Source organism: Arvicanthis niloticus, chromosome 20, assembly GCF_011762505.2.
Source record: "Arvicanthis niloticus isolate mArvNil1 chromosome 20, mArvNil1.pat.X, whole genome shotgun sequence".
Taxonomy (NCBI): domain Eukaryota; kingdom Metazoa; phylum Chordata; class Mammalia; order Rodentia; family Muridae; genus Arvicanthis; species Arvicanthis niloticus.
Genome location: NC_047677.1, coordinates 23,856,264 through 23,875,934, shown reverse-complemented (window position 1 = coordinate 23,875,934; position 19,671 = coordinate 23,856,264). Strand labels below are relative to the sequence as shown.

Here is a 19,671-nt window from a genome sequence, read left to right as displayed (position 1 = left end):
TATTTTGGGTCTTTGGGTGTTTTGCATGTCTGTCTGTATACCGTGTGCAGGCAGTGCCCTCAGAGGCTGGAAAGGGTACCGGATTCCCTGTGACTAGAGTTATAGGGATGTGAACAGCCATGTAGGTGCTGGGATCAAACCCAGGTCTTCTAGAATTGCAGCAAGTACTCGTAACCATTGATCCATCCAATATTTTACTTTCTCCTCAATTTGTGAATGATGTTCTTGTGTGATACAAATATGCCCGAACACAAAAAGGTAATCTTCCCACACAGATACACATACTTCTTGTGGACGGCTCACTCTTGAGCTGGAAGAGCTGAGCTTCCATCTTGGAGAGCTGGTGCTGCAGAGTCTCCACTGTCTTTCTGTGCTCATCCTGCAAGTGTCGAACTTGGTCTCGGAAGCTGTTACGGAGTGCTTCATTCTGGGATGTTAGCTGACACATTGTCTGAGAATGTTCAGACTTCATCATGGCGTTCTCAGACTGAACTGAACACAACCTGAAGGTGAGAAGAGCCAAGTTCATAAGAGAGCAGTGCATAGCAAGTGAACTACACTTGCGGAAGTAGCCTCTGTCGGCTGGATTCTCTGGGTTCAGTCCCTAGCACCATAGAAACTGGACACATTGGTACATCCTTGTAATCTCAGCACATAGGGATGGAGGCAAGAGGATCGGAAGGTCACCCTCATCTACATAATGAGTAATAAAAGTAGCCTGGGAGATGGAAAGCCCTGTTACACTTTTAAACACACACTTAAACACACACACACACACACACACACACACACACACTATTATTCTACTTCGTCATATGATTTTATGTAGGCAGCTCATATAAGATTAACCTACCTATTCCATATTACCTTGAATATGTGAGAAAGGATACTTTTCATAAAGAAAGTCTAAAGAAAAACCACAGATTTTTGACTGAATTAGCAGTAAACACGCAAAGACCTGATTTATTAGAGCTACTTCTGACTCTTACAGCACATAACATTTGCTGGTTTACCTTGTAAAATACTAGCACCTAGTGTTCACACTCCAGCTGCTGACTGAATCGTCAGCAGTTACAACAGGTTTCTGAAGGCTGGGACACAGCTCAGAAGCATAGCACTGGCCTGTGTTCAATCTCAAGCATCAGACACATAAAGATTACTTGGTAGCAGTCTTCAGGTGTTATCAGCAATACTTCTGGATTTACTAGCAAACTAGCTGCTTGCAAGTTCCTTATATGGAACTGGATTATCAGTCCTGAAAGGAGCTTATCATTATGTCCCAGCAGTGACTTGGGTGTTCATATTAGTTGGACTCTGTAGGTTATATAAATATCGGTTGGCCTCAATTTGTAAATAGTTACTTTAATTCCTCCTTATAGCAATAAAGACACTTGGGTTGGAAAGTCCCTTTTTAAAAATGAAGTTCCTGATTATAAAGGCTGTAAGAGAGGTGGGCTATCAGATGTCAGTTGTTCTCAGGAATGCTAAAGATAAAAAAAGGTCTGAAGGGATGCTTGCTGGTGGGTCTGTAAGCTCTGACTCCTAACTGCAATCCAAGGAAGAACACAGCAAGAGTGCCAGGCTGCTTGCCTGCTACCAATGGCATTTGCTGCTGCTGGCAGCCTTACTTTTCCCGAAGTTCTGCCTCTTTGGTCACAGTTTCCTGCAGCATCCGGTTGTGCCTCTCCAGCAGAGTGTCGTGCTCAGACTGCAGTGTCTGGAACTCTGACACACTGACTTGTAAGCTATTTTGGCTGTCCTGTAACTTGATTTTCAGTTGGTCAATCAGCATTTCCAGGTGTTCTCTAAAACAGAAATAGTTTAATATTTATGAAAGAGGTAAACTCATTTTGTGGCCTCAAATACGTTTGCTGTTTCAGTGTCAGACTCTTTGTTACTGTGGATGATTCTAAAGAACATATAATCACAAGAATTAAAATAACTAAAAATGTTATAGTGAGATTGCAAATATCAGGCACTACAGATTTATAAAAAGATGTTTCTTGAGTTTAGTCTATATAGCTGTGGTTGGCCTGATACTTGCTACAGAGCACAAACTGGCTTTGAACTAGCAACAACCCTCCTGTTTCAGCTTCCTGAGTGCTGGAATCACAAAGCGTGGGTTTGTCTGGGTTTGATATTTCATACTGAAATGGGATAAGACATCACATGGTATCAGACTAGGCTACGTTATATGATTAGGGTTGTATAAGTTAGAAAAGAACCTCACACACTTGTAAGACAGTGGTTCTGAGAACAGCATGTGAGGTTGAAACACAGTGAAAGGCAATCCTAGAAGAAATGTCTCTTTAGAATTAGAATAAAATCTTGGTGGAAATAATGAAAACCCACAATTCTTCCATAATGCATATATTATTAGTTCTGTAAAAGATGTATAAGAAATGGACATTCTCTAAGGTGACAATTCTCACTCACAAGAAGCTCTAATAATAATCACAAAAATAGGTTAAGAAAAAGTGTAAAACACAGAAGGAACTTAAACATCGTATTGAAATAATTTGAACTCAAGATTCAGGTATGCTCAGAATGGTTCTTAAGAAATGATGATAGTTACTAAGATATGCTTATGATAGCTATGGGTAGAGAAAATATCTCAATAGATTCCTAAACAAAACCTAACAAAATCATAAACATAAGCATGCAAACGTTACAGGACTATAAGCCCTGTTCAGAACCTTAGAAGCAGGTATAAAACTATAAATAACTGACCTCTACTACAAAATCAAAATGGACACACCACAGGATGTCTGAACCTTCTCCCCTTCCCACATCTTTCTGAGACAGAGTTTCTCTGTGCAGCCTTGGTTATCCTGGAACTCACTCTGTAGACCAGACTGGCCTCAAACTCTCAGAGATCCACCTGCCTCTGCCTCCTAAGTGCTGGGGTTAAATGGTGTGCACCACCACATCCAGCTCATCTCTTGCTCCTGGTATATTTTTGAACAATTTACGAAATGGATCTGGATGCTAATTTTAAACTGGCATTAACACAGCACTCAAATCAAATGGAGGTGTTCAGAAATAACATAATGTATATTTAATTTTAATGCCTACATCTCTGCTATGTTTGGATCTTATTAAGATAAGAGGTTAGTTTAGAGATTGGATTCTGGCTTTAACATCCTTTAGAGTTTGCAATAATGTCCGTTTGCAATAATGTGTCCTTCCCTAATTGTCTGGGAATATGTAACATCAAGAATTTCTCTGCTTACTGGCAACAGTACCTAAAATTCTAGTCAAAAGCAAACAAACGGGGCTTTTAACCAACTTTGTGAAGAACCTGTATTTGTATGGGGAAAACCTTAGACTTTACCTTTCTTGTTTAGCTCCCTCAGTTTCAGCCTGAGACACAGATTTATTTTTCTGTTGTTTTAGAACGTTATGAACTCGGACTTTGTAGCTCTCAAATTCAGAAGTGACAGCAGCTTGTTCTGCCTATAACATTTAAGAGAGAGAAAATTGTCACTGCGACATGATCCTCCTATGTCCTTCCAGAGGCTAATGGAACGAAGTTAAAAAAAAAAATCTGTGAAAATGAATAAAATAGCTTATTATTCATTTTAGCCTTTATTAACGCTACTAAAAATGAGTTCTGGGGCTGGGTACAGCTGCTCATCCCTGCAATCTCAGCACACAGGAGGATTTTGAAGAGTTTGAAGCCAGCCTGGGATATACTATGATTTCCAGGTCAGTATAGGATAGAATAATTCCCTGTTTCATAAAATCAACAACAAATCAAACCCCAGTATACCACAAACTTAACTGAAACAAAAACCCAGTTCTGTTGGCCTGACCCCTTTTAAAATTCTCGATTTCATGTTTTTACTACCTGTAAATTTTATACTGACACTCTTTGCTTCTATTACTTTACAAAAAGTTTTTTAAACTAATGATATCCTCTTTTATAAACAGAAAAAACTGATTTTCAAAGACAGATTCATTTGAACATCACTCTCAATACACAGTGGTAAACATTAAACTGTGTGTTTTTGAAGTAATCTACAGACTCCTGCACACCTGTCACAATCACTTGAAAAGGGAGAGGCTTCTAACGAAGCCACAGTAAGTACCAAATACTTTGTCTGTTGACATCAGGGAAGCAGGCCCATTCTATTAAAATGTCACAGTTATTTAAACCTCAGAAAAAACTGCAGTGCTTTCCCAAAATAAATATGTTGACAGTTTTACACATACACACTGCTAAACATAAATGAAAGGTAACTGTACTCATGTTTTTTGTTTTAGAAAATAAAATGCTGTCAAGAGATGGCTTGATGGCTAGAAGTACTAACTATGCAAGTCTGAAAAATCTGAGTTGGAGCCCCGAAACCCATGTTTTATTTTAAAGCCAGATCAGAAGGTGTGCAATTACCTTCCCTGTCCTCCCATCTGGCCCTGAGAACACAGTGCAGCAGCAGAAACAAGACAGACATGGTCTCAACAAGGTACAAGGGGAGAACCCTCTCCTGAAAACTGACCTCTGACCTCCACACATACATGGAGGTTCCTATGTGCTCACACTCACACACGTATACAGAACACTATTCCAGTGATGCTGGAAGGGCCACGTTGATGGATTTAGAGAAGATGAGCTGACAGGGGTGTGGATCTGCTAATCACAGAACACTGCTAGGGGATAGCCCTGGAGTACAGGAACCCCGGGGGTTCAGTTCTGAAGGACACACCTTGGCAGTTTGGCTCTCCTCCTGCAGGGCCACCACCCTCTGCTGGTATGCACTCAGTGTGCGCTGGTGCTGTTCTGCAGAAGTCTTCAGATGCTCATGGATTTTGTGTTTCTCAGATGTCATCTCAGCCAGCTGAATCTGCAGAGACAGATTAAATAATAGTGGATTGTTTTCAGATATGAGTAGAACATTTTCTTACCAGTAGGCTGATTTATTTATTTTTTTAATCAGAATCTGCATAATTTAAGACTAAATTTTTTTTTCTTGAGACAGGGTTTCTCTGTGTGGCCCTGGCTGTCTTGGAACTCACTCTGTAGACCAGGCTGGCCTCGAACTCAGAAATATGCCTGCCTCTGCCTCCTAAGTGCTGGGATTAAAGGCGTGCGCCACACTACTGCCTGGCAAGACTAAATATTTAATGTTTAATTAAATACCATCAGACATTATATATACAAAATACAGCAAATATAAAACCAACTTGCTTCTTGCACCTTCTTTTCAGTCAGAGGTAGAGATGAAGTTTTGGGTCATGTTTATTTTATTTGCAGTATTCTAGACTGTTAGACCCTCAAAGGCATGCGGGTCACTAGTCTGAACTATGTAATATTACTAGATTTTACCGCTTCTGCTTCAGCAAAGTGCTGAGTACTCTTGAGAACCCCTCAAGATAGAAAAACATCTTACCTGATATAAAAACATCTAAAAGATAATTTTTTTCTTTCTTTCTTTTCTTTTTTTTTTAGGTTATCTACTGTAGTTTTGTGTATGTGTGTGTTTTTTTTTTCTTAAAAAACAAAACAAAAAAAACCCCAAACCCAGAAAACAAAAACTCCTTCTACTAGTTTTTGTATGTATAGGTGTTTTGCTTGTGTGTATGTCTATGTACCAAATGTGTGCCTGGTGCCCTTAGAGGTCACCAGAAAGCATCAGATTCCTGGAAGGGTATGTGTGTGTAATGGACGGTTGTGAGTCACCATGTGGGTGCTGTGAATTGAACCTGGGTCCTCTGCAAGAGCAGTGAGTGTCCTTACTCCTGAGCCACTCTCTAGCCCATCTGAATGGTAACTTATGTCTACATGGAAAGAACTTCTCAAAAAATTCAAAATCTTACTTTATAGACTTCAACTTGCTGTTGGCTTGCTTCCAGCTCACCCTTTAAAGATGCCTGGAGTAGTAAGTGATCGGTTTCCTACAGAAAGACAGCCACGGTTAAATGAAACACTAAAGAGACTCGGAGCCGTGAGTGGGCACTACAACGGAACTGAGACATGAACATACTGCTTGCTTTGCATCTGCCAGCTCCTTTTTAGTCTTCACAAGCAGCTGCTTGATTTTGGTGTTCTTTTCTTCATAGTGCTGTACTGAAGACTGCAGCGAAGCTAGCCCATGAAGGAATTCCAGCACAAAGAGATAAAATTTTTTATTAGTGAACGTGACACACAGATGATAAGGTTTTTCTTCATATTAATGTACCAGAAACTCATCTTAGCTCTTCATTAAAAATTTACAAATATATCCAACAATGCATTCCTCCATACCAATCACCCCTCGAACACTTATGAACACATAGTCAATCTTACTGCACCCAGACAGGTTCAGAACAATGCAGTCCACAGGCTAGTTTTCTGAATATAGTTTAAAATAGAACACAGAGAGGCTCCTTCATTCACATATGGTGTACGGTTGCATTTGCATGACGCATTGGTGCCCCGAGAAGCCACCACAAGGACTGTGTAGCCTAAAAGGCAAAATATTTACTACTTGGCCCATTATAGAAAATGTGTAAACCTCTATTCTACCCTAAAACTCTACTGGATAATTTTAAAGCAAATCTGTTCACTTGTAAATATTTAAGTATGTATCACTTAAATAAAGGCACACTTATATTTAGTGTACATTTGAAGTAGTACTTTTTAAAAGTTCTTCAAAAAAGGAGGGTGTGGTAGTGTATACCAATAATCCTAGGCAGTTGGGAGGCAGAGGCAAGACCATGAGTTTAAAGTCGGCTTGAAATAAAAAGTCCAGTTGTAAAACACAGAAGGTGTATATACGTGGGACTAGCTTTTGTGTCAGCAAGTAAGAGGCAATACTTTTTTGTGGGAGGACTGTTAATGAATAGTGCTCACTAGGGAACAAATCAAAATATAATACAGGAAAAATCATTCTTGTTAACAGAGGTCAAGAGAAAAAAATCAAATATCAAGTGGTTTTTATCCACAATAAGTGGACTGAGTGTGTGGAATGAGTGGGATAAATCAGGCTCTAACCCGCTAGGAAACAAGCTAAGGAGAGATGCCACAGATCCTGTGACCCCTCTCACTCTTAACACTTCAGAGACAAAGCACAGGATCATTAGTTGGTAAACAGAGATGGAAGCTGCTTTCTACTACAGCAAACCCTGTTCAGCTGTTTCCTGACAACTATTTGCTCAGTTCTGACAGTATTTTATGAAGCACAGATAACACAGGAAGCCTTGATAGGTAGATGATACGAAGTTCCTGAGGTCAAAGAACAGAGAATGAAATGGAGAGACAACGGTTTACAAGATGATGTAAAGCCATGTCTCCATGCCACAGGAGACACAAAAGGCTATGTGGTGCCATATGGTCAAAGGTTATACAAATTTAACATGAACAAGGGAAGCTTCATAGGACAGGAAGCATTCAGGATTAGAAGGATCCCATGCATATTCAAGTGTGGACAGGAAAGAGAGGAAAACAGGAAAACTGACAAGACCAAACTGATGTCCACCAACTATTACCCAGTAACACTGTTGTCAAGTCCACTAAGAAAACTCACTCAGACATCACACAAACTCAAAACTCAACACATTGAGAAGGAACGGAAACCATGAATGAAGTGCTGAAACTGCAAGAGACTTAAAGTAGAGCTCATTAAAAATTTGAAAAGAATCCTTTCAATATCTAAAAAGTAAGCAACATATGATTTAAGGGGTCAAAGGAGTAATTTGAAATCTTTTGAAATTACTCAAACCAAGAAAATAAGCCACTCAGGGGCGCTTAAAGGGAAAGTTACAGAGTTTAATGATAATGTTAGAACATATTTCACTGGTAAAATGTATACAATCACCTTAAAGAGGAATGCTTCATTGCTATGTAAATTTTCCTTAACCTGCTGATAACCAATAAACAGTGAACAAACATGACTTGTACCTTGCAGCAAACACTACGTGGATTATTAACCTCTTAATGGCAGATGATTTGACCTGCTTCAAGTGCTTGAGTGTTGGCCCTCAACACTCTGCCACATGTATGTGCTGGTGATTACAGACCTGTAGGAATGGCTGGGTGTGGTGGCACACTACTTTAACCCCAGCATTTAGGAGCCAGAGACAGGCAGATCTCTGTAACTTAGTTCTGGGCCATCTGAGACTACACAGGCAGAGTCTGTCTATAAAAAAACAAAGTTGGCAGAGGGAGAGAGCCAGGGGATGGGGCAGGGCAGGTAGGAGACGGGCAGGGCAGAGCAGGGAGAGCAAACAAGCAGGGCAGGGCAGAGAGGGCAGAGCAGGGAGAGCAAACAAGCAGGGCAGGGCAGAAAGAGCAGGCAGGGAGGCAGGGCAGGCAGGGCAGGGCAGGGCAGGGTAGGGCAGGTGGTAGGCAGGGCATTCTCTTTAGCATGTTCTGAGGCAGTTATAAAGTAAAGGGAATTGTTTTACTTACTTATTTCTTCTTGTAGGGTTTCTTGTTTCTGTTTCTGAATTTTCATTTCTTGCTCCAAATCTTCTATCTTACTGTTTTTATTTGTTAACTTTTGATTTAATTCTTTCATCAAACGTTCATAATCTGCTATTTCCATATTCATCAATGTGGTCTGTTGGGCATCCTGCACGTTTTATAAAAGACTTACATATTACTAGGGCAACTAGTCTTTGAACCTGCTATAACCATGCCACAGGAACAAGCAGGTTTTATTATGTTTTTCGGTAGCATGGACATAACATAACAAGGACGTGAGACGCTCAACAGTTCACGGTCCTAATTTCATCAAGTGTTCTCTAACAGTTAAAACTCAACTTTCTGAACTCCATATGACTAACTTTAATTACTCACAGTAGTAGTTCTAGTCTTATGATGTTTTTACTTATGAAATATTAATATTGAGGTAACTTTTATAATGCCTTTTATGGAATACTTTTAAAAAGTAGAGAGAAAAATCAATTAAAATGAAATTCAAGCTTTGACAATAATTAAATCTTTTTTAAAATATTTATTTATTTTATGTATATGAATACATTATTGCTCTCCTCAGACACATCAGAAGAGGGCATCGGATCTCATTACAGATGGTTGTGAGCCACCATGTGGTTGCTGGGAATTGAACTCAGGACCTCTGGAAGAGCAATCAGTGCTCTTAACCACTGAGCCATCTCTCCAGCCCCGACAATAATTAAATCTTCATGTGTCATACAATACAGCAACCACACATAGAGAGTAATAAACTCACGAGCCTAGGTTCTTATGAACAGACAGGTAAGAAATAAAGTTTAAGTTTTAATTTGATGAGGCTAACAATTTATAAAGGATTATTTTAGTATTATAGCCAATACTTAAAATATTTTTCATGTGTATAGAACTGCAATAGTATGAGCTATGTTGTCCTATAAACACTTCCTAGTTTCTGAGGTCCTGGGAATCAAAGCCTGGCTTTAGGCATGCTAAGCAGGCACTCTGCACTGAGTTCGCTCTCTGGAGGCAATTTGTGTACCTTTTTAACTAGCTCTAATTCTTGCATTGTTTTCTGAAGCTGCTTCTTTTCCTTTTGAAATTGGAGTTGGAGTTCTTCGAGCTCATTTACAGTACCGGCATGCTCCTAAAAGTAAACAACCCACAACACAACCAACATCAGGGAAGATGTTCATTATGTATAGAACGCATACCATACACAAATCATAAGATTTTGGAAATATTTCAAAACTTAAAAACTATACGGCTAGTATATAAAACTTGAACAGATTCTCTCCAATGTAGAATTGGCATACATTAAGGAATTAACCAAACTGTACTCATAAATGTTCTCAGAATGTTCATTCAAACAATATGTGACTAAAATCCCACACCTATGTATGGGAACCGATCTCTGGGTTGTTCTTACCTTAATTTTCTGCTCTTTCTGAAGTTTCTCAGCTTCCAGTTCTTTTTCTACTACTCCTTTGGCTCTCTCGACTTCTAAAATCTGTGCTTCTAATAACCTGGCATTAGCCTGCAGTGTCTCAATTCGAGCCAGGAGATCCTCGTTGTCTGAAGTTAGCCTTTCACACTGGAACACAAATGACTCATTACTGTGAACACACAGTAAACATATACAGAAGGTAAAATGTGTAATGAGAACATCAGTGCAGAATGAAAGTGATTTCACCATTGGCCATACAGATTGCCGTTAGAAACAATCACTGCTATTGACCTGGGAAAAAAAATCTTCCATAGAACAAAATGCAAAAATAAAAAACCCAAACAAACAAACAAACAAACAAACCAACAATTCCTGTTGGACTGAGGTTAGTTGACGTATTCAAGCTCATGCACAGTAATGGTGTGCTCCTAAAATGAACAATAACAACCCCCACAACTCAACAGTAGAAAGGTTTAATTAAAATAGGATACTGTTAGCTATTGTGATGGTTTGTATATGCTTGGCCCAGGAGTGCCACCATTAGTAGGTGTGGCCTTGTTGGAATAGGTGTGGTCTTGTTGGAGTAGGTGTGAAACCGTGGGCGTGGGCTTTAAGACCCTCATCCTAGTGGCCTGGAAGCCAGTCTTCTGCTAGCAGCCTTCAGATGAAGATGTTGAACTCTCAGTTCCTCCTTCACCATGTCTGCCTGGATGCTGCCATGTTCCTTGGTAATAATGGACTCAACCTCTGAACCTGTAAACCAGCCCCAATTACATGTTGTCCTTATAAGAGTTGCCTTGGTCTTGGTGTCTGTTAACAGCAGTAAAACCCTAACTAAGACAGTTATTTAAATTCTTCTCCTAATTAAGAAAAAAAAAAAAGAAAATTTTCTTCTTCTGATTACAGTTTAACTTCTTGTGCAAGAGAAAATGAGATTAAAATGTATTTACTATAATTTGTTTGTCTAAATTTATCCAATTTGAAATTACCTGGCAAGTCGAATTTCTTAATTGTTTGATAAGATCTTCTATATGATGTTCAAAATTATTAGCACGTTCTTTTTCCACATCCAGCTGTTCTGACTGCTTATCATATTCTAACAGAAGATTCTTTAATAAAAGACAAGATTTAACTCTTAGTGATGAAGCATTTACTAGGACATATAATCAAGTCATCTTATACCTTAAGAGCACATTTGAGATTCTTAAAATACTTGATATGAAAATGTAAAAGTAAAAACTAGCATTTGGCAATATGACAAAAAAATTAGTACCCTTAACATCTATGATCTTATAAATCCATTAAAAATATACTTTAAAATTTAAATATGAGCTTACTCCTTGTTCATGGGTCAGTTCCCATTAAGATTTTGCTTTTTAAAAAATACTTTGTAATATTATAATTACTCATTTTCTCCAGAATTAAACCAGGTATAAGTTTAATCTTTCAATTTTTCTACTTTGTAAATTTAAATATTGCTTTTAAGTGTATATATATATATATATATATATATATATATATATATATGTATGTATGTATGTATAAAAAATGGAAGTCAGCAAAGGGCTGGAAATTTTATTTTAGATATTAAAAAGTGTTTCATACATACAGAACTTATTTTGGTGTGTATAATGTAATAATACATTATATTATTACATATACTGTAATAATATATGTTTTAATATATAATATATTATGCTTACTTCAATTGTCTAATTTTTTTTTTTTCTTTTTTTCTCTGTATAGTCTTGGCTGTCCTGGAACTCACTCTGTAGACCAGGCTGGCCTTGAACTCAGAAATCCGCCTGCCTCTGCCTCTCAAGTGCTGGGATTAAAGGCATGCGCCACCACTGCCCGACTATCTTTCTAATTCTTTCCCCATAATTTCTGCTGGCAAATTTGTACAGTATAATTTATTTGACATGAACAGAATGGGAACAATTGGTAAGATTCCAGCTCTGCAATGTTAGTAGTCCTTTAAGATGTTTAAAGCAGTGGTCTTGAGTATCTGTGCGTCAGAGACCCACTTGTAAACTGGTGATGATGATAAAATACTTGTACTATTTCTTCTGAAAATGCACATGTAAGACAGGTGAAGTGTTCGAAAGACAGCCTGTCACATGTGTTGGAGTCTCTATGTCTTTGTTAATCTGAGTCTGATCTGAATCCACTGTCCATCCTTTCTTCCCTAGTCACCTTTCTTATACAGCATCTGCCTTGTCCTTTTGTCTACCTGTTACTACTACTAGAATTTAAGAATAAGGGGACAGGAATTTAGGAAAGTCTGTTGTTGACCATCATCTCTCCAGAACCAGAAATGTAGCTCATTTACATAAATATTTTTGAATGAATAAATATGGGAAGAAATGTAATATTTATTTTGTATCTAGTGATTTTGATAGTTTGAAAAAAAAAAAAAGTAAGAGTCTTGTATTATTAAAGTACATAAGCATATTCCCTCAGGTACCTGTGCTCTACTTTCCTTTTAGACCTATCTGTAATCTCAGGTGTCTTCATTTCACTGTGAACACACTAGGTTGCAGTAGCTGTCCTTTCCTTACATTTTATTAAGAGGAAATCCCCCAATGGATTTTAATTTTAAGAAACAATAATTTAAAAGTACTATTTAAAGGCTAACTTTTCTAGGCATGGTGGCAAGTAAGTGCCTTTCATTTGGGAGCCAGGTAAATTTCTGTTTCCAGGCCGGCCAGGACTACACAGTGAAACCTTGTCTAAAAACAAACAAACAAAAACCCCCAGCTACAATCAAAGACTAACCTTTTAAGTACACTAAACAAAAAAGAAAAACAGGGAAATTTAAATTTCAATAGCCAAAGGAATAGATTTTATGTACAGTTTTATAATTCTAGTATGCCTGTTAGTTATGAATGAATGAAGTCTGTTATTAAAGTAATTGTTTAACCTTATAGCTTTCTGCTCCATGGATGAACTCCTTCATAGAAGCAGACAGGCGGTCCCTTTCTGACCGGATGGAGTCAAGCTCATCCCGAAGTGTCTGGGCCTGTTGTAAAGATAATGAGTGTTTCTCGTGGGTAGAACGTAGATCTAAGCTCCTGTGCTTTTATGCTGCCTTACCTCTTTCCTGTTAGAATCTAGTTCTTTCTTTGCTTTCACAGCAACTAGTTTTATCTTACTTATTTTTTCATCCTTGTCTTTGGATTCTTTTTCCAGACTTTCTAAAATAGAAAATGAAAAGATCATATATAAAGTCAAAAGGAAAAATAGTGAAATTACTTATCTTAACCTCAGAAATGGTTTTATTCTTGAACACAAAATTTGCAGCTTGAAATTAATGGTAAGTAGCCAAAACTTTATTTTATAAACAGAAACCTTAATTATTCATCAGCAAAGTGGGATCAAATATGTAAAACTTTAAATGTCTGTTAATAGTTTATTTTCTAAGGTCATTTCTTAAATACGCAGGAACTGCAGTTCCTAAGACTCTTAATGTTGAGTATGAGAGGATTTTAGGAGATGGTTTGTAAATCAGGACAAGTAGGAAAGATGTAAGGTACATTTCTGTAATGAGTCTGGAGGAAGACTGTGCCTGTAAACATCTTTCTTCACTACCTCTTTTAGTTAAATTCAAGTTTAGGACTTTACTTTTGTTATCTTATCTTAACTGCAGTTAAGAGTTCTGTTCACACCTATCATTCTGGGTGCACCATGTACAGTGATGTGAGCACCAGAGGCCATTGTCACTCTTCCCATCTGTGTTTCATTTATATAATACAACTCTGACTCTCAACTCAAGCACCACAATCGTGATTCCCACTTTCCAGTGGATTTTTTTTCCTTAACGGTTTATAAACATGCAACAAGATCATACTATTAAGGTTGCTGAAATGGTTTAGCAGGTAAAAATGCTTGCTGTGCAAGCCTGCGGACTTGGGTTTTATCCCTGGTACCCACAGTAGAAGGAAAGAACTGACTCCTGAATGTTAACTTCTGACCTCCACACAGGTACAGCCATACATATTATACAGATACAGGAGTAATAAAATTAAACATATCAGTATATCAGGAATGAATAGGAGAATCTAAAAAGGGCAGGGGAGAAACCATAATAGGAGGTGTAATATCACAAATATGCTTGTTTTCCAATTAAAAAAGCAAAACAAAACAAAACAATAGAAACCACACTGCTCCTCTTACAGAGCAAAGCCTTTCAAAGAATTGCCTGCATATATAATTTTAAATTTCTCTTCCCCATCTTTTTCTAGAAGGCTACTTCAGCCAGGCCTTGGCCCCAGTGTACCAGGAAACTGTCCTCTGTGTTGCTTAACTCAATAGATGGCTCTCAGCACTTACTTAACCCACCAGAAGCATCTGCCATGGCTAAAGGTTTTCCTATGTCTGTCACTTGGATGTAGATTGACTTTCAAACTTTTGTTCAATGATTTCCTACTTACGAGCTGCTTTTTTTCAATCCTTTTTGCTGTTACAGTCATCTCTCACCATCATCCATCTATCTGTCTATGTCTGTCTGTCTGTCTGTCTGTCTGTCCCTGTCTGTGTTTGTCTCTGTCTCTCTCTCTCTGGTTTTTTATGCCCATAATTTGACTATCTGGTTTTCTACCTTTATGCTAGTTATCTCAATTACAGATATATATAGCATCCTATGTGATGACACATATATTTACTCTAAAATTGAGTATCTTCTTTCACTTACACCATCTTTGACAGAAAATTGAGAGTCATTCTGAACTCTTTTCCATTCTCCTTTCCCCAATCTATCTGGGTACTAAACTGAAGAATCATGGACACATCATACAACACTTGTTAAGTCTTTATTTCTTCATCTTTCAGCAGGAACAAAAGAGCTAGTTTATAAAAATCACTAAAAAAAGGATTTGTATGAAGGCTTAACTCTTCTGTGCATTGCAATAATGTGTTTATAATCAGCTACTTCTTGGAAACTTTCTGGTCTCCTTGATGTTTTTATTAAAAAAAAAATCAAGAGACAAGCATACTTCTTGTAAAACACGTTTTCTTCTTGTGTTATATATCTCACTCTTCAGGACCCAATGAAGTGATACTGTTCTTAAAACAGGCAACTTTCTATATCAGCATCATCTCCTGTCCCTACCTAACTAATGAACTTCTTCCTGTTCTTTGAACATACTGTCTGGACCTTGTTTGCCCTCACTATTGCCATTATATAAAACAGCTGATTACTCAAAATGTCTACGTGGATAAAAAAAAAAATCTAAAACTAATTCACAGAATCAATTATGAATGGAGTCGCAACTGCATTTTTGTTTGGATTAAATGACAGAAAGTGGCATTTGGAAGAGAAGGCAAACAGATGGTAAAGGAAAACTGGGGAATGAGGAAAAGGCAGCCAATTATTGTGCATTTAATAACTCACTAATTGAGACTATAGTTCTCAACTATCTTAAATACTAATAAAATATTTGTCTAATTAATGGTGACAACACATATAAAACCATAGTTACCTATTTTTTCTTCCAGCTCTTTTACCAATGAAAGTTGATCATTTTTTACAGAAGGCGATTTCTCTAAGGAATCCTAGATTTTATAGAGAAAAAACAAACAAACAAAAGAACCCCTAAACCAGAATTCATTTCATTCCCCACAATAAAATTATCATCATTTGAATCATGAGAAAATCTTTACCTAGAAAAAAACCCATATAAATAGCAATTTGGTTATTTTTATTTTCTATTGATAAGAGTAAGCAATACTACACTTATTATGTATATGGCCTTTACTAAAAATAGTGCCAAAGGGCAAGATGAATAACCTGACACACCCCAAATAGCTATGTAATAAAGAAATGACTACATGGTCATCACAACACAATTTCTAAGAGAACTTTAGATTTTTAACTAAAATGGAATACCACTATAGCTCATTCTTTTGATCAAGCATTCTTTAAAATGAAAAGCACTGTCTGTGTTCCAAGGGCAGTTCTGATTTGTCACGACTAGTCACACTTGACGGAGATACACCACATCGAAGTGTGTATTAACCCAACTGCCAGAAATGCGCCGCCGCATGAGCCTTGCTGCTAAAGCCTAACTTCTGAGTCCAGACTACAAAAATGTTAATGCGTTGTTTCCTACAACCTCTGAGCAGGGCTAAAGATTCATTTGAATCAATAAAACTCAAAATAATAGTACCTTTAGCAGTATCAATTCTGCTCTCACATCTTGGAGTTCAGATTCCCTCTGGTCAAGCAATAGCCTTAGGTTTTCATGTTCTATTACAAGAACCTTTTCATTATGGACTTCATTTTTGTTGTGTAATGTCTGAGATAATTCTTCAACCCGAGTCGAGAGAGTCTGATTTTCAAGGCTTGTTTTTTCATTAGTATTCTTCATTTCTAGAAGATCAAGTTGCAGGGCCTCTTTTGTTGATATGACTTCATCTAATTCTTTCCTTAGGAGAATTTTCTCTTGTTCAGAGTCTCTTACTAAAGCCCTTAGTTCTTCACACTGAACTACACTCTTCTCTTGAAGGCACTTAATCTTTCTTTCTAATTCTAATACTTTCGCATCATATTCAGTGACCAAGTTACATTTTTCTTCCTTAACTTTCACTAAGGATTCACCCACAGCTTGTAGAACTTTGACAACATCTTCCTCTTCATTTTCTTCTAAAATGCTTGTCCTTGTTTGCTTAAGATACTCATACAACTGAGTTTTGATAAATGACTTCTGAGCTTGCTCATTTTCCAGCAGTTTATTTAAATCATCTCGCTCTTTAACCATTAACTGGAGTTTCTTTTCGAATTCAGCAACATGTTCTTTACAGATAAAGTCTTGTTGAGACTGAAGAGCTTCTAAATCCCTGCTCAACTGGACCTTTTCAGAATGCAGTCTGTTATTTTCCTCAGAAAGAGACTTGATTTTGGATGACAAAGCTTCTTGGTCTTCAGTCATAGTTTTCATTTGAACCGTAATGTTTTGGTCATTTTGATTCTTTTCTCTTAATATTTCATCTAGTTTCCCTGTTAATTCACTTACTCTTTGTTTCAGTTCACTGTTGTGCTGGGCAGCTTGCTCTGCTGCTTCCCTGAGTTCTACAGACAGTCTCTGTTCCCTTTCCCATTTCTGATGGAGATCATCTATCTCTTCATGGGAAGTTTTGATTTTACTTATAAAGTCATCTTTTTCTTCAGCAAGAGAACTTAGTTTTGCTTCTAATTCTTGCAACATGGTATCTTTTTGACCAAGACTGGCTAAGTACATGCTATTATCTGCCTGAAGGTTCTTTATGGTATTTTCAAGTTCTGGTATTAATTCTTGTTGTGATAATAATTTTTCATTTTCTCCTTGAAGGCGATTCACAGTTTCAAGTAGAGCATCTTTTTCATTAAAAGCAGTTCGTAACTTCTGCTGAAGCTCATGAACATCAGATGCTTGCTGTTGCTTCATTGTTTCAAACTCTTGACTTATTTTTCCAGCAGATTCTCCAAGTTCTGTTTGTAAAATTTCCATCATCTCTCGTAAACTCTCATAATTCAGAACTACCTCTTGTTTCTCATGTTGTAGATTTTCACACTGTTCCTTAAGACCCTGTATTTCAAACATTAATGCTAACTTTTCTTTTTCTGAACCTGACATAAATGTCTCACTTAATTCGGAGATTTCTTTCTGATGGTGTTCCTGAAGACGCTGTATTTCTTTGTTATGTTGTTCCACAGCACAGCAGAGCTGTTTATTTAAATCTTCTCGCTCGCATTTTAATTGTTCTACTACATAGCCCTGTTCTTCTTTAGCCAGCAACAGTTCATTAACTTTAAACTCCAAGTCTTCTCGCTCATGGAAAAACTCATCCTTTATATGCTGGGCATCCATTTCAAGTTTTAATTTGAGATTATTCATATAAGTCACTTCATCTTTTAAGATACTGTGTTGAGATTTTAGTTCTTTTAATGAATCTTCTAATTGTCTGACTTTATCACATACTGTTTGTTCTGGAAAAGGATCTTCTTGTGAGGCCACAGAGCAATTTTGACTCTCCTGGCTTGCATTTGAGGTGCCTTCATTTAAGCTTTCCGATTCACATTGGTATTTCTCTGGAATGTTCTCACTTGCCTCACACTGTGTCACTTTGTTCTCTTCTAGCTTACTTATTTCTGCCTCATGTTCTTTAGCTGATGTTTCCATTTGAGACATCAGCTCATTATCTTCTTCTTTGTGTGTAGCTCTCAGCTGTAGAATCTCTTCTTGGAAAGTATTAATCTTTTTTTGGTAGTGCTGAGCGTTGTCCTCAATGACTTTCTGGAGATGAAGAATCTCTTGCTGTTTTTCATCACTGGTAGCTTCTAATTGCTTTTGTAGACATAAAATTTGATCCTCAAATGCTGCTGTAATGTTTTGAATCTCTTCCTGCAGTTTTTTAACATTTTCTTCAGAGTCACTCTGAGACTTAAGCTGTTCTCTCAGCTCTACTTGCTTATGGACTGCTTCCTCCAGTTCTTTTTGTAAGACGGCTTTCTCCTTGCTGTGCTCTGAGTGCACTGCCATCAGCTCATTTTTACAGCTTTCAATTTCTTTTACATAGTTTCTATGTGACTGTTCAAACTCTTTGTGTGTCTCTTCCAGTTTAGTTACAGAATCCTATTACGAAAATAAGCACAAATATATCTTTGAAGATGAAAGAAACCTCTATTTTTACTAGAGAATTAACTACATGGGAAAAGAGGTAAACATACTATACCTAGAGGAATATGATTCTGAAATCTGAAGAATTTTATTTAGTGCTTGTCTCACTTAAGTAGAACTATTATTATTAATACAAAATCTATTACTTAAAGCAACTAACAACTAGAAAACCTCTGTATTTAACTATCTTTTTAAAGGTAATAGATTATTTAAGGTAAAAAGCTTCAATGTATTGCTCCTGAACAGATTAAGAGACATTTTAGAGAAAATATGCTAAAATTTTACAGATAAGAAAGGAATCTGATACTAAATGTCCTAAAACTGAACAAAAGTTCAAAAGAAGTATTTAGAGTTGTGAAAAACTCAAAATCTTAAAAGATTTCTATTAAAGAATGACATGGTTATAAGAAAGATTAAACTATACAAGAAATAAAATGTTAATTTATCTCTGCATAACTGCATGCTTTTAGTATTGTTAGCTGAACAAGGAATTGAACCCAGGGCCTTTACACTCAGGCAAACATTCTACTACTGGGTCATATCCCTATTCCTTTTTACACTTTTTGATACAAGGTGTTACAAAGCTGTTCAAGCCGGCCTTGAACTCACTGTGGATGCCAGACTGGCCTTGAACTTGTGAACCTCACACTTTCAGCTTTCTGAATGGCTGGAATTATGGGTCTGTGGTTCCAGAGCTGACTGTTTTGTTTGTGATAAAAGTGGGAAGACTAGATTAGATACCCTTTAAAACACTAAATTAGTGTGTGTGTGTGCGTGCACATACACAGGAAAGAGAAGGGGGGAAGAGAGAGAGAGAGAGAGAGAGAGAGAGAGAGAGAGAGAGAGAGAAGAGGAGAGGTGTGCATGTGCTGCAGAGGTTATAGACATCTTGTAGGAGTTGGTTATCTCTTTTACAATGTACATTTTGGGGGCAGGTCACCAAGCTTAGAGGCAAGTACTTCTATCTACTGAGCCATCTTGTTGGCTACTTTTATTAGAAACAATACCCTGCTAAGTATCCCAGGCTGGCCTTGACTTTGACATATTCCTGCCTGAGCCTCCCAAATGTTGGAATGTATATCCATGCTTGGTTAGATTAGATGCTTAGGATCCCATTCAGCTGTAAAATTCATTACTAGTCTGTGTAAGTTAACAGATAAAAGAACACTAAATGT

At 37.4% G+C, this 19,671-nt stretch overlaps 1 protein-coding gene across 3 annotated transcripts in view; it reads right to left on the bottom strand.

Annotated features, from left to right (window-relative positions):
* The window catches only part of Gcc2 (GRIP and coiled-coil domain containing 2), a 40,485-nt gene that overhangs the window by 11,364 nt on the left and 9,450 nt on the right, over positions 1-19,671 (bottom strand). For all 3 annotated transcript variants that reach the window (XM_034524139.2, XM_034524138.2, XM_076916711.1), the window contains exons 6-19: positions 16,007-18,451; positions 15,320-15,392; positions 12,936-13,036; positions 12,763-12,861; positions 10,829-10,948; positions 9,822-9,986; positions 9,435-9,539; positions 8,390-8,552; positions 5,985-6,085; positions 5,818-5,895; positions 4,707-4,844; positions 3,335-3,456; positions 1,629-1,805; positions 286-503 (exon numbers count right to left, since the gene is read on the bottom strand). In XM_034524139.2, the coding sequence (XP_034380030.1) occupies positions 286-503; positions 1,629-1,805; positions 3,335-3,456; positions 4,707-4,844; positions 5,818-5,895; positions 5,985-6,085; positions 8,390-8,552; positions 9,435-9,539; positions 9,822-9,986; positions 10,829-10,948; positions 12,763-12,861; positions 12,936-13,036; positions 15,320-15,392; positions 16,007-18,451 (4,105 nt within the window). The remainder of the gene's footprint in view (positions 1-285; positions 504-1,628; positions 1,806-3,334; positions 3,457-4,706; positions 4,845-5,817; positions 5,896-5,984; positions 6,086-8,389; positions 8,553-9,434; positions 9,540-9,821; positions 9,987-10,828; positions 10,949-12,762; positions 12,862-12,935; positions 13,037-15,319; positions 15,393-16,006; positions 18,452-19,671) is intronic.